Source organism: Equus asinus, chromosome 10 (genome assembly GCF_041296235.1).
Source record: "Equus asinus isolate D_3611 breed Donkey chromosome 10, EquAss-T2T_v2, whole genome shotgun sequence".
NCBI classification, from domain to species: Eukaryota; Metazoa; Chordata; class Mammalia; order Perissodactyla; family Equidae; genus Equus; species Equus asinus.
The window spans coordinates 74,957,343-74,971,750 of record NC_091799.1 but is presented as its reverse complement, the minus strand read 5'-3'; the positions used below and the strand labels follow the sequence as shown (position 1 = coordinate 74,971,750).

General features: G+C 41.7%; 1 protein-coding gene across 3 annotated transcripts in view; it reads left to right on the top strand.

Moving 5' to 3' along the window:
* Nucleotides 1–14,408, top strand: part of GHR (growth hormone receptor) — a 245,225-nt gene that overhangs the window by 211,427 nt on the left and 19,390 nt on the right. For all 3 annotated transcript variants that reach the window (XM_014855170.3, XM_044779368.2, XM_014855167.3), the window contains 2 exons: nucleotides 5,390–5,519; nucleotides 11,951–12,123. In XM_014855170.3, coding sequence (XP_014710656.2) covers nucleotides 5,390–5,519; nucleotides 11,951–12,123 — 303 coding nt within the window. The remainder of the gene's footprint in view (nucleotides 1–5,389; nucleotides 5,520–11,950; nucleotides 12,124–14,408) is intronic.

The following is a 14,408-nucleotide window of genomic DNA, read 5'->3' as shown; positions in this document are numbered from 1 at the left end:
CAAGCAGACACTGGAAACTTGTATGTGATTTGATTTGGTTTTTGTTTCTGCTTTATCATGAGTTGAGGATAGAAAAGCATGTCTGGTGAGAGAATAGAGGGTAGGAATGCAAATGACTACAATATACAACAGCTGGTTCCTGTCCTCCCTCTGTGTACTGTCTGGGAATGTCATCTTCCTCCAAGGGGAGAGCCCCTGACAGCGAAGGAGGAAGCCTACTTCAGCCTGACCAGCCGAACCGACTGGAAAATCAGCAATGATCACTGTCAAAGGTGGGGTGGTGCAGCCAGCAGTGCCTCCCAGCTCCCTCTGACATTGTCCCTCGATCATTGCACATTTGGACATAATGCCATTCCATCGACTTTTAAAAACCTGAATTTGTATAGAATTGAATTTGAATTTAGTAAAACTCTCTTCAAGCCTTTTAAGCAATAATTTCAGTAGGAATACCAATTTAACTTATTCTTAATTGATTCCTATTACCAGTTTATAGTTCATCAGAAGTTTAGGCAGGATTTGCATTTAGATGTGTACCATTTTGCACATATATTATCTCTTAGTTCTCAAAGCATTCATCATGAAGCATTGTGATACTCTACTGTGGTGATAATTAGTATTCATATCCTCCACACACTCTCCCAAACTAGGCTCATAAAAGTTTCGACCAAGCATTACTCTTGATGTGTAACTCTGTTAGAACTGATCAGAGAATCAAATAACGTGGAAAGCCAACTTTTCAATGCTTGCATATAACTTAATTTTTCTATAGCAGTGGTTTGCAACCTGGGCTACACATTGTAAGCATCTAGGGAACTTTTAAAAATTGCGACACCCAGGCTGCACCTCAGACAAATTGACTCAAGTCTCTGGGATAGGCCAAGACATCGGTAGCTTTTAAAGTTCCCCAGGTGATTCAGATGTGCAGTCACAGTCAGGAAATGCTGCTCTTGGGATTGGCCAGGTTACTAATTTCTGAGAGATGAATAAAGAGCACATCTGAGCTTGTCATTTTTCCCTTCTGGGGACTTTTTGAAAAGCAAGAGAGAATTGTCTAACAAAAAAAGCTATTTTTCGTTAGTGCTAAGAGTTTACCCTTGAAATCACACGGACCTGTGTTTTCATCTCATCTCTTCTATCTACAGCAGTATAAACATGCAACTCACTTAACTTCTCTAAACATCCAATTTCACTCATTTCTAAGTGGAAATAATGCCTCCCTTCTGGAGTTTTCAGTATTAAAGGAGATAATATATGTAAAATATTCAACATGATGTAATATGTAACAGGTGTGTAATATAGAAATAATAACTAAAATAAAGATGTAGCTACAAGTCATAATCCTCATTTTCATAATGAAGCCTCCAAAGAGAAAGTAAAAATGAATCCCAAATCTATTGTCAAGATTTTTGAGTGCTGATTAGCGTTAATACTAACATTTCTTCAGAATTTGGGATGACTTGAGTTGGAACACTTATTTCTCTCAGAATTAATTTAGAGCCAAAGGTAGGCTCTCTTGTCAATTGCAACATTCTTTTCAGAGATACTATAAATGAATATTGAACTACGCTGTCTCTAGATTTAGACTATAAAAAAAATCACAAGAGAGCAGGAAGTATTACTAGTTCCGAAATGACTATCTGTTGTGGCTCATCAGAGAGGACCTGAGAGTGTATGGTAGCCATTTGCTGTCTTCATCATGAAATATACAATAAGTTTCTACTAGGATTTTCAGACGTCATCAGGGAGGTGCTCATTTTAAGGTTAGGTCAGTACCTCTCAGACTTGGAAAACCTCAGCATGATGCTAGGGAGCTGAACTTTAGGAATGTGGGATGTCTTCAGCCACAGTGGTAATAGTTGAAGCAGGAGATGACTGAGAAGGAGCTAAGCAGCCAACTACACTGCAGATCTTCTTGCCTCCAAAAGAGAAGTTACCCACTTTGCCACACTCACTGTGATACCTTCCATTTTCTAAGAAAAGTGTCTTATGCCATTCTCGAACCTGCTTTGAAGTTCCAATATATTGGATTTGTTTATTCTGTATCAATAGCATTCAGATATTTACTATGGTTAATATTATTCCCTACTCTTCCTCCAAATTAACCCATCAGCTGGGTCCTCTGCTTCAGAGTCTCTCACAAGGCTGCAATCAAAGTGTCAGCTGGGGCTGTGGTCTCATCTGAAGCCTGGGTTGGGTCAAGATCAGCTTCTATGCTCACTTATGTAGTTGTTCCCCAAGATTCTGTTCTTCAAGGGTTGTTAGACTGAAGGCCTCAGCTTCTTTCTAGTTGTTGCAGAGGCCACCCTAGTTCTTTCTCATGTGGTTTTCACCAACATGGCAACTTGCTGCTTCAAAACCAGCAAGAAAGAGAGTGTGCTAGCAAGATGGAAGTCACAGTCTTTTGTAACCTAATCACAGATGTGACATCTCCTCTATGCTGCCATGTTCTGTAGGTTAGAAGCAAGTTGCTTGAGGGGAGGAAGTACATAAGTTTATAAATAACAGGAGGTAGGGATCATTGAGAGCCAGCTGAGAGGCTGTCTGCTACAGCACTTACCAGCACATACCCAGCCATAAAAGAAAGAAAGAAGGAGAGAAGGGGGGTACAAGTAAAGAGAGAGAAAGGAGGAAGGTAGAGAAAGGAGGGCAGGCAATGAAAGGTAGACATAAAAAAGACAAAAAAAAAAATCTTTGCTGCACTATGTCTATATCAGGGTTCCTATGAGGGCACACGCTGCATCACATTAGCACCAAAACCATGAATTTCCTATTTCTTATTTAGAATGAGAAGATAATATGGTGCTGTCTATACATCTGGAGTTAAAAGGAAACAGAATAAACAGGAATACTAAGTTTAAGCAAGCAAAATTCAAATTAGTTCTTCTTTAAGTTCTTTTTATCCCCCCAGCTAGCAATGTTTTTTCCTTTCTGTTTCAAGTTTTGGGGTTGGGTTTATTATTCTTGACTTTGTGTGGCAGCTTTATTACACAGGGAATATGGGAACCTGAACGGCTTTTGTGTTTGGTGTTCTCTGATTGTTTCAGCTCAAATGCCAAAATTATTTTTTAGTTCCGTACACTGTTATTAATGGTTGTATGTTTCACTTAATTGTAAAAGTGAAGTTGTAAAGGTCCAAAAGACCTTGGATCTCATCTATTCCAGCCTCTCTGATGAGGAAACTGAGGCCCAAACGGCTTGGGAAGATCAAGGCTAAATAGTATTAGAGCCCGGAGTAGAACACAAACCTCTCAATTTGTAATCCATGCATTTCCTCTTCTTACATTCTGTGGGAAAGAGCAGTCAGAATTTGAAATACTCTCCTCAAATCTGCCAGCATTAAAATAGTCAGGGTTTAAACATGTTTTATTAATCACTCATTTTCTGGAAGAACCTAAAAGTATTGTTTTCTGTGCTTCAGCTATTAGGAAAAGGAAGTTTTCCAGGTGCTCTACTGTATAATGGGTGCCTGCCTAATGAAATGTATGCCTTTTCACTGTATTCGTTTGTAACAGATCATGGGGGCCCCTCCACTTCAGTGCTCTGAGAGGGGTTCTTGAATGCTGACCACCTAGAGAGGGCTGACCATCTGCCCTTGGTACCAAGGCAGACCCTATCCATGCTCCCAAAACTCTTGTAAATCTCTTAATTCGTACAAGAAAAGGAATATTTCTTAGAACAGTGTGACCATGGACTTTTATTAAGAAAAAAATTCCGCCATCCCCAACATGGGCTCCCAAGGCAAAGGAGCATTTGGCAGCTCGGGATTCCCTGAAGATTCACTTACTCATGGCAGGACTGTTCAGGGCAGCAGGTGTTCTAAAACAAGGACACCTTTCAGAAGCCTGAGCTTCTTCACTGAAAGAATATGGGTATTAGTAGAAGGAAAGTGGGGTCCCTCTTTCCCAGCCATATTGTCTCTTCTTACATTATTTATTTTTCTACTTAGGATCCCCATGTCTCCCAGCCCCCACTGAAAAGGAAACTCCACGAGGACCAGAATGTTATCAGTTTTATTTACTGCTCTATCCTTGGAGAAGGGCTTGGCACAAAACAGATGTTTAATAAGTGCTTGTTGAATGGATGGCTGAATGAGGGATTTGTTTAGAAAGTTTATATCTTCCATTCCTTATGAGTTTGTTGGCAGAGAGAAAAGGAGGTGTGTTTCAGTTCAGAACACCAGATATGTACCTGGAACTTGGAATTGGAAATTATGATGTTTGTTTGCATGCTACTTATTTTTAAATTATGTTTTAAAGTATTTATAAAGATACTTTAATATTGAGAGCCTCCCTATTGCCCAAGAATGAGAGTTTTAGATCAGAGAACAAATATATTAAGTTTACAATTGAAGACAAATCATATAAGGAGCAAAAAAAAAAGAGAAACTTGACTGTCTCCAAAATGGCCATGGATGTCAGAAGAACAATGAGAATTGATAGAAAAATCAGTTTTGCTTCAGACTTGTCTGTTGCGCCTCTATAACTGCAGATGTCATGGATGCAGAAGAGTTTGGGCTAATATCCTAATGGGTGGGGGGCAGTCTCCACTTCCCAAATTAGAATTGACACATATACATGCGTAAGTCAGTTAGAGTCAACATCTATTTAATGAATTTACTGGGTGAATCTTTTAAAAGAATGCAAACATAGTAGCTTTTTGTAAAAAACCTATAGAAAGAGAAAAGGCCCTGTAGTGGATGCTGTGGTCCCCACATTACATCCTTTTGGCCCACTTGATGTCAGCACAGCCATCTGTGGTGGACAGTTGCCACCGTGCACGTTGCCGAGCACACTTCAGGTGCCTGCCTGGGTTTCTCAGAAGGACCCTCAGCACATATGCAGGTGCAGCCTAGAAGTTCATGAGCTCATGTGAACACCTCCAGGGCAACCTTCCACCAGTGGGTGATTGATTGAAGTTGGTGGATAAACGCCCCGGCTTCCCATCCTTGTCTAGGACACCAGTAAGGCACTCTCGCCACAGCTTCTCCCAAGGGCCTCTGTGGGGTTGGGCCCCAGTTGGCCACTATGTTCACCTACTGAATAACACACACTTTATTCGCTATTCTCTCTCCTCTTCCCCGTCTCCTTTTCCCTCACTTCTGGTTCCAGGGGTCACCTGCCAAACAAACTACCTGTACCCAAATCCTTATCTCGACCTCTGGTTTCTTAAACAGGCCCTAAGAAATAACGTTTGAAATAAAGACAAAACAGTTTGTCCCTAGAAACAAGGCTGACAGAGAAATAACCGGCAAGCAACAGCTCTGAAGTGGTGACCCAGGAAAACAGCTTTTCTAGAAGTAGTTCTTCTTTACCACTTTAAACACGAATTGCATTAGGACCATACATTACTCTCCTGATTTGGGGCCTTGCCTTTTCTTTTTATTCTGCAGATTCTTCTGGGAAGCCTAAATTCACCAAGTGCCGTTCACCTGAACTAGAGACTTTTTCATGCCACTGGACAGATGGAGTTCGTCACGGTTTAAAGAGCCCAGGATCCGTACAGCTGTTCTATATTAGAAGGTGCGGCCCGCATGCCTCTCTGACTTTTTCTGCATGGATTTTCTGACTAAAGTAGACTGAGTTGCATGCAGTGGTAGGAATGAAAATGATTTATTTTGATGGCAAGTGTATTCATTCATTCATTTATTCAAAAAAATATTAGTTAAGCCCTTACTGTGTGTTGGGTACTATTCTAAGCACTGGAGATACAGCAGTGATTACAAAAAGAGAAAGTCCCTAGTCTCATGGAGATTTGTTTCCAGTGGGGCAAGACAGAAAATAAAAAATAAATTAAATGTCAACTGATAATAGGGGTTATTAAGAAAAATAAAGCCAGAAAGAGAATGAAGAGTGTCATCACTGTGTGTGAATATGTGCACGTGTGAGTGTGTGAAAGTGTGGGTGAGTGTGTGAAAGTGTGGGTGAGTGTGCAGAGTGTGCGTAGGGAGCTTGGGTGATATTTTAAACGAGGAGATCATAGGAGGCCTCTCTAATGTGGTGCATTATAGCAGAGACATAAATGAACTGAGAGAGGCCACGTGAATATCTGGGAGACACTCTGTCCAGGCAAAGGAAATTGCAAGTGCAAAGGCCCTGAGGCCGACTTGGCATGTTTGAGGAAACCAGGAGGCCAGCGTGGATGGCACAAGGTGAGAGATGGGGAAAGTGATATGAGAAGGGGCAGAGAGTTAGCCAAGACCACACCGTGCCAATCCTTGTAGGCCATGGCAGGGCTTCCAATTTTACTTTCCCTGTGGTGGAAAGCCATAGGAGTTTTTTGAAAAAATGTATGCTTTAAAAGACTCAGTTTGGTTTCTATGTAGAAAATAGCCTATGCTCCTGTTAAATTTGTTATATTCAATAAGGGACAGTAATACTTTTCTGTTCCATTTTTACAGTGGTCCTGTACAATAACAGGGGAAGAGGGAAATAGAGATCTCTCCATATAATCGCCACTCAAGTGGTTTATTTCTTACCCCTTGCTTGGCATCATTTCCATTTCTGTTTACTCTTTTGCTTTTTTAAATTTTAGGCTCAAACACTAGCATGTCTTTTCCACCCCACCCCTAGGGAAGGCCTCAGCCAAGATGCAAGGTTAGTGGGGACCCTTTATCCAAGGATGGTGGAGTTCATCAGTCCATGCTGCTATCTGCCCCCTAGAGGAGCAGGGAAAGGGAAGGAAGATGCAGCGAGCAGTGAAGGACATGGGCTCGGGGCCAACAAACCAGCATTTCAGCCTGGCTCTGGCACTCGCTCGCCAAGTAATGCCAGGCAAATTAGTCAGTCTGTCCACAATTCAGCTGCCTCATTTGCAAATAGGAGATGATAGACTTCGCCTCAGGGCTTCTTGTGAGGATCATGTTAGATGATAGTACATGAAAAACACTTAGCACAGTGCCTGGCACATAGCAAGTACTCAATAAATGGAAGCTGCTATTCTTATTATTGGTAATGTTGTAATAATTTAAAATGATAACGATATAAAATTCCAATTCCTGGACGACAAAAAAGATTTGTGATTCTCTACTGTTTGTGATTATTGATACGCTCTAAGACCATTTTTAATGAAGAGATGGGTGCTTAATTTGCAAATAACAAATACTTTGAGTTAGCAACCAGCACTGGCCTTACCCACCTTCCCGGTGTGAGTGAGGTCCCTTGGATGTGCCCCAAAGGGCACACAAGGATGAGATGATTGGGCACCGAATGTACTTCTTTTTCAATTAAAGCTGACACTGCAGGGAGGCAGGGACCACTGGACAATGCTGCTTTGTATAAATACACTTGAACAGAAAGCGGGTATGTTTGATAACACTTTTGAATATCTGTTGAATAGACTGTTAAATGAAGAGAGATTTTAGTAGGTTCCATTTTGATGCTTTTGCTTCAGCAACTTAGAGAGCTGGCTTAATCAAAACAAAATAAGTTATTTGTACAGGCACAATTACCTAAACAGAGTAGAGAAATAGCAGAGTTGGGCCCACTTAACAAAAGTGGGTTTTCACTACCCTAAATATTCACCGAATTTGAACCTGAGCCAAAAGATAAATCCAAAGGAATGAAGCCTTCACAAGTATGTATTTGTCCCTTGCCCTCATCCATCAGGGCCACATAACTCTCCTCCAGGCCTCCTCTGCACACCCCAGGCCTTTCAGCATCTCTTGTGAAAACCCAGGCTCTGTTCTAACAGAGATGCCCCTGTAAGTGTGACCAGGTGGAGGGAAAATCTCGGACATGTTTGGAAGGATGTCATTTGCTTTCACCCTAGCGGAGTTTGGGATCCCAGGGGAAAAATTGTCACATCTTCAAGCCTCCCAAGTGCAACCTCATGATTGGTGCCAACCCAGACTTGCAAAATCTCTATTTTGTGTTTTCTCTATACAGCTATAATTATTTCGGATATCTTAGCCAAAACAGCATAATCCCCCAGCCCAGTTCATCTGGGAAGGGTAGAATTGAAGGGGTGAGGAGTATCAGGACTCTATTGCCTTGATTAGTGGACAAATAAATTAGACTTCGCATTGCCCACTCACACAAAGAGGACATTGCAAATGCACTTTCTGACTGTTATCATTGTTTCTTACAATTCAGTTCCCATGCAACTCCTGGAACTATAGAATCGTGACTCCTCATCCCTGACACACAAATAAAACTGTGACATGATTTCATCCAGAACCAGAGCAGGGGAGGCAGGAAGTTGCAGAGAAGTGGCCGATGCACTGGGCTTTCAGTTCACCAGCCTGGCCTTGGTAACTAAAGCACAAGGGAATCTAAACACCTCAGGCTGTCAGCAGACAGGCCCAGAGGCAGCTGTACGCTTGGCTGGCTCTGCTCCCTACCAGGTGAGCTGGCAGGAGAAGCAGCCCATTGAGAACGGTCTCTGCCACCCTGTGATGGAGATCCTGCCATATTCAGCCTCTGAGCTTGGAGGGGAGTCAGCATGAACGCAAATCACCGGCACAGCAAAAGGAGGCTCTGGGGAGCCTGTCAGAGATGCTCTGCTCTCAGCTGCTTGCCTGCAAATGCCTTGTTTTCAAAAGAAGTGAGCGTGTGAGGACTCAGTCCCTAAGGCTGCATCCCCCGACCTCTGCCATCCCCACACTAGCCCCCCTCAATAAATTATCCTGGCCTTCTAGAAGAGAGTTTATTTTCCATGTGAGGTTGTGAGGGAAATTAGAAAGGAGAAAGGGCATTGTTACTTTCTTTTCTTTTTTCTAAGGAAAAGGTTAAATTTTAAGCCTAAAACACATGAGCTGTATGTAATGAAAAACAGTTGCCCTTAGAACATAAATGATGTTTTATTTTTATGATTTCGCTTCCAAGTGGTTACCTTTAGATGGAAAGCATTTCTTCTGCTCTTGATTCTGATTTCTATTGATAGTCTCTTTCTATAGTTCTCACTCCTATTTCACAAGATAGTTTGGAAGCAAACGTAAAGCATTTAACTCTTGAGAGTAAGAGAAGGAGAAAGTAGTTTCTGTAACCTGGCTTTGGTCATCCGTGTAGAAATTCAACCCAGAGAAGACAGGCAAAAGAGTATCGGTTTTGTGAGTCCATTTGGGTTTTTTTTGTCTAAATTTAATAGTTTATAAATAAATTTTAAATATTTATTTAAAATAAAATTCAACTTCAGTTAATGAGGGAAGAGGTTGGGAGCTGTGCTTTGAAACACCTATTCCGGATCCATCCTGCTCAAGATGAGTGCTTTCAGTTGTTTGTTCTGTGATGCTAATGGATTTGGGATTTTCGTACAGTCCCCATGGGGACCAGGGTGCTGACATGCCCAAGTTGAGACACTGTGTGAAACACAGAGCTAACCTCCCTGTTACAAATCCAGACCTGCTAAGTACTGGCCTAAATCTCTAGGACATTTTAATACTAACTTTAATAATGTCAATTACGCTAAATACATTTGCTCTCCCCTCTGCTTTTATATGAAAGCCTCATTCCCTGGGCAATCTTGTTCAACCATTCTCTGTGATGCTCTCTTATTTAGTTTGAAATTCCAGATAAAATAAACCATATTATATTTCAACGACCCACCTATCCCTAACTTTTTTTTTATCTTTTTCCTACTAAATACATACACACACATACTATCTCTTTCTCCTACCCTCTACCTACTTGCTTTTCCCATCACAGATGACTCTCCCTCTCATCCAAGGGTATACAACTTTTAAGAATCTCAACTAGAATTTAAGCAACAGTTCACTGTCTCAGACCCTGGTGTTTCTGCCATGTTAATCCCAAGTTCTTTCCAACAGCTGATGAGCAGCTGTCTCAAGGACCCCCTGATACTGCACAAGCTTCTTCCAAGTGCCAAACAGGCCAGCCTGAGAAACAGCTGTAAAGGAGGAAACATGTGTCTTCTCCCAGCTCCTCATCCCTTCCTTTCAGTCCCTGCCTTCCCCACGGCCTGCAGTGTCCTCACTGCACACTGCTACCCAGCACCCATCCCCCAGAGGGATGCTCACAGACTTCCACAGTCTGGCCTGCCAGCCCTAGGCCTTGGCCAGCATAGGGTCATTCGTATTTCTTCTTCCTCAGCCACAGATTACCTGGTTTCATGTCTCATTGACGTATAAACTCTCTCCTCAGCTGATAGCCTAGTGAATAATAAGGGAGTAATAAATTACCCAACCCAAGTAGCAATTCTAATTTAAGAAATTGCTTCCTTATCATTCCATTTCCTCCTGCTTCCCTCATCACACCCAAGCCCATGCTTCCTTACCTCAGTGCCTTTGACCACTCTGTTCCCTCTCTTTCTTTCCCTATTGCCTTCTGTTAAACTTTTACCCATCCTAATGTGCATTACCTATGAGTACTCAGCCACATTGCTTTGTAATACAGTGTTTTAGTCATTCCCGTGAGGCAGGACTGAATCCTTAGACACATGTGCATCCCCCATAGTGTCTAGCACAGTGTTTTATATAATCAATGCTCATTAAATATCAATGGTTTGAATGCAAGAGATGAAAAAAAGTACTCAGACGGTAATTTCTGTGTCTTCTAGCCTGAAGGTAGGGACAAATCTCATTAATCATTATATCCGCACAGTGCTAATGCCAGATATAATGCTTCTATAGTGCTTTTATAATAGGCACCAAAAGATGGTTTACTGTATTCATTCATTCAGTCAGTCAGTCAGATGGGACTTTGAAGAGCTGTGTCACATTCTCTCACGTTTGCTCTGTTCCTGCTGTGGTGGACTTGAGTCTGCACAACCTTTTGATTGCTCTGCATTTTTGTTCAGGTCCTCATGGCAGCTGACCAGAGAATTTCCTTTCAAAAAACTCAGACTTCCTTCCTGGCATCTCTTTTCCATTAAATACACACCCTACTGTTGTTTTCAGTCATCTGGGTAAATGATGCTTTCTCTAGGGTGATGGAGTTGAATAACTCTATGGTGAAACATAAATATGGAGATATAGTTTTTCTGATTTCTTCAGTGTTCTCCATGTGTCCATCTATCCTCCATGATTTGTTTTGTTTGTCTGTTTTTATCTGATCCAAGATAAAGGAAAAGATGAGCTTGTTCTTTGCAGAGAAACCAAAAAAAGGAACTGACAAGCAAACACATTGATTCAACTCAGCTCATTTTTGTTTCCTTTTTTTAATACTATAATTAAATGTCCATTCCTATTTACAAAATGGAAAAGAAAGATGCTTTGGGGGCTTGGAAAGATTTTTAAATTTCTGGTTTCATGCCTTTTATCTCTTTCAGGAATGGGAGGAAAAATGGCTAGGATCCCCATGTTTCATAAATGTTACCTGGATGTCCAGCATGTTTGAAATGGTCTCATGGATCTTCATGTTATTGAGAAAAAATCAGGAGTATGGGAAAGAGTTCAAGGCATTGGGAAACTTTCCCAAGCATAGGATAGCCTTGGGAAGAGGGTGCAGGATGCAGTGGTTCAGAGTAGGGTAGCCAATTTTCCACCTCAAGGCCACCCAGACCTTAGAGTTGCCACTCTGGAGAACACCATCAGTGTGCCTCCTCATGAGTTGCCTCCCCACCATGAGTTGGGGAAAAGCCCAAGTCCAGAGACTCACTGTTCTCTGGGAATCTGTATAGTTTTGGAGTTGACTCTCTGCAGTGTTTTAATAAAGAAATATTTTTAAACCTCCCTCAGCCTCAGAATCCTCATTGGTAGCATGGGGATAATGAAGGACCTAGCAATAAATCACTTAATTTAGGAGCCAGCACGTCCTATGCAGCCAATGAATGGATGCTTTTACTGTACGCAGAAGTACCAAATGGCCTCCTATCACTCTGCAGACACTGATGATGTCCTCAGATGTGATACTTCTTGAAAATGGCCCCACTAAAATACTTGCTCACAAAATACTGGTGTTCCAATTTATTGAATCTGACTATCAAGCACCTTGCTTTGACTTAAGCTATGGTATGATTTGGGGAACAATTCATCCTTTTTCTCCCTCCATTACAGGAGCACTCAAGAATGGACTCAAGAATGGAAAGAATGCCCTGATTATGTCTCTGCTGGAGAAAACAGCTGTTACTTTAATTCATCTTATACCTCCATTTGGATACCCTACTGTATCAAGCTAACTAGCAATGGTGGTACTGTGGATCAAAAGTGTTTCTCTGTTGAGGAAATAGGTAAATCACAGGTTTGTGTTTTATTTGACATGGCTCTAGATTAAATAAGCAGGGAAGGCTGCAACATCCAAGTATGTTCCAGTAGGAAGACTGTTGTTTTACTGTCTAAGTGGATGGAAGTCTACTTTACAGGACATGAGATCAGCTGTTGAGCAAGAGGAAGAGGGCAGGGGGAACTTAAGTTAGCTCTAACATAAAACAATTTGGTAGTAAATTTTGTAGAGAAAAGAATGGGAGCCTTGTGGAGTCTTTTCCTTGAGAAGGTCTTTAAAGCTGCATTGTATTCTTGTGTGCCACTGCAAGGGACAAACTCAATGTACTCTTAGATTCCTTCTCTCTTAATTATTCCATATGGTTATTCAGATCTACTGAAATATGTTGGCCTTTGATCTCTATCATTGTTGTAATAAAAACCTAGATTTTCTTTATCACAAAGCATAATAATTTTGGAATTTTACATTTGCAAAACAGCCAAAATCAGCTTAAAGTCATGTTTATAAGATCTCCAGACAAACATTGGTGATAATCAGCTCAATGAACTAAGTGAAGATCCAAACAAATTATCCCTTGCCCATCATGTGGACACAGGGAGAAATGGAACAAAACCAAACAAAGGAGCGTAGTTGGAATATTCATGTTTGTACAATAATAGTGTAAACAGATAAATAGAAAGAATCAAAGGAGGACTTTGAGTAGCTGACGTTGGTGCCTCAAAACCTATCCACAAAAGCTCGTCTGTTGCTTATGGGAATTCCCTGGAGCTTGTCTCAGGTGTGCTGTTCTTGTATGTGCTTTCCCAGTCATCAGCAGACTGGAAGAGACTGAGAGAATGTGGCTGGAAGCTGCAGACAGAAACAAGTAAATCTGATAGCCTGACTTTGAGGAAAAAGCTTGAGAAGACTGCAACGAGCAGAAAAGAGAACCCAATTACGTAGTTTAGAGAGACTATTTAGTACATATCCTAATGTCAATAGGTGTGGCTGTTGAGTGGCTAAATAGGTATTAGTAAGAATACTGGCTCAAGACCCATGTTCTAGCCCTGTCCCTGCCAATAGCCAGCCCCACTTGTTACCTGGCTGACTTTCCCTGAGGGCCTGCCATGTGCCGGGCACTGTGCTAGATGTGGTGGCTGCAGAGTAAGATACGGTCAAGTAGGGCAAGCAGTTGTGTTAGCAGATAATTGCAATACATTGCAGCGGGTGCTGGGCTCCAGGTGTGTAGAATGCATCGTAAGCCAAGGTGGTGGCCAAAGGTACAAATGATTGACTAGGCCTCAGAGATGAGGAAGGGTTGCACAGAGATGGTGACAGTTCAGGTACTTCTTAAAGCAGCAGTGGGAGATGCCAAGTATATAAGATGGACTGTGTCTTCCAACTACTAAGTTCCAAAAGTGACAAACAGCACAGAATATTCAAGGACTCAGGAGCAGTTAGGCAGGCCTGATTGGTCAGCCAGAGAAATCATCAGTGGTCTTGTGTCCCCTGCAAAGATATTTGAACTTTATCTTCCTGCCGAGAGGTGCATTTGAGGATGTTTACGCAGGGAAATGACCTGTGTTAGTAATAGCTAACACTTACAAAGCATTTAACATGTGTTAAGTATAATAACCATGTGAAATAGGTTCTATTATAATCCCCATCTTACAGATGATGAAACTGAAGCTAAGAGCAGTTAAATGACTAGCTCAAGGTCAGACAGCTGTGAGGTAGAGCTGATATTTGAACCTGGGTAGCATGGCTCCAGAGTCTATCTCAAAGCTGTTGTACCACCTGTCATGTTACTAATGTCTCTGTGAAATTCATCTTGCTGCAGTACAGAGGGTAGATTGGAGTGGCACAGACTAGAGGTAGAGGGGTTACAAGACTTTGTGATAATTAAGGCTAAAGATGATGACGGGCAGAGTTACAACAACAGCAAGGAGGGGAGAGAGCAGAGAGTGAGAGACAACAAAGAACTGAGGTGACCCTACTAGATCTTAAGATGTCAATCACACACCTCAGCTTCCTCATGAATTATGCGTGTACCCTGCTACTACCTCACAGGGCTGTTCTCTGGGTTTAAAGTAATATATTAGTTAGATTATTTTTTTGTTTTTTCAGCAAATATTTATGGAGTCTCTTCCTTGAGCCAGGCAGCATTCTAGGTGCTGGGGACAGATAAGTTCTACCCTTATGGGATTTTATCCCAGGAAGGGTAGAAAGAGACAAGGCTGTGAGTAAGAATAACAAGGAAAGAGAACAGGAGTGTTGGAGAGGTTGCAATTTTAGAGTTATCAGAGTTGGCTT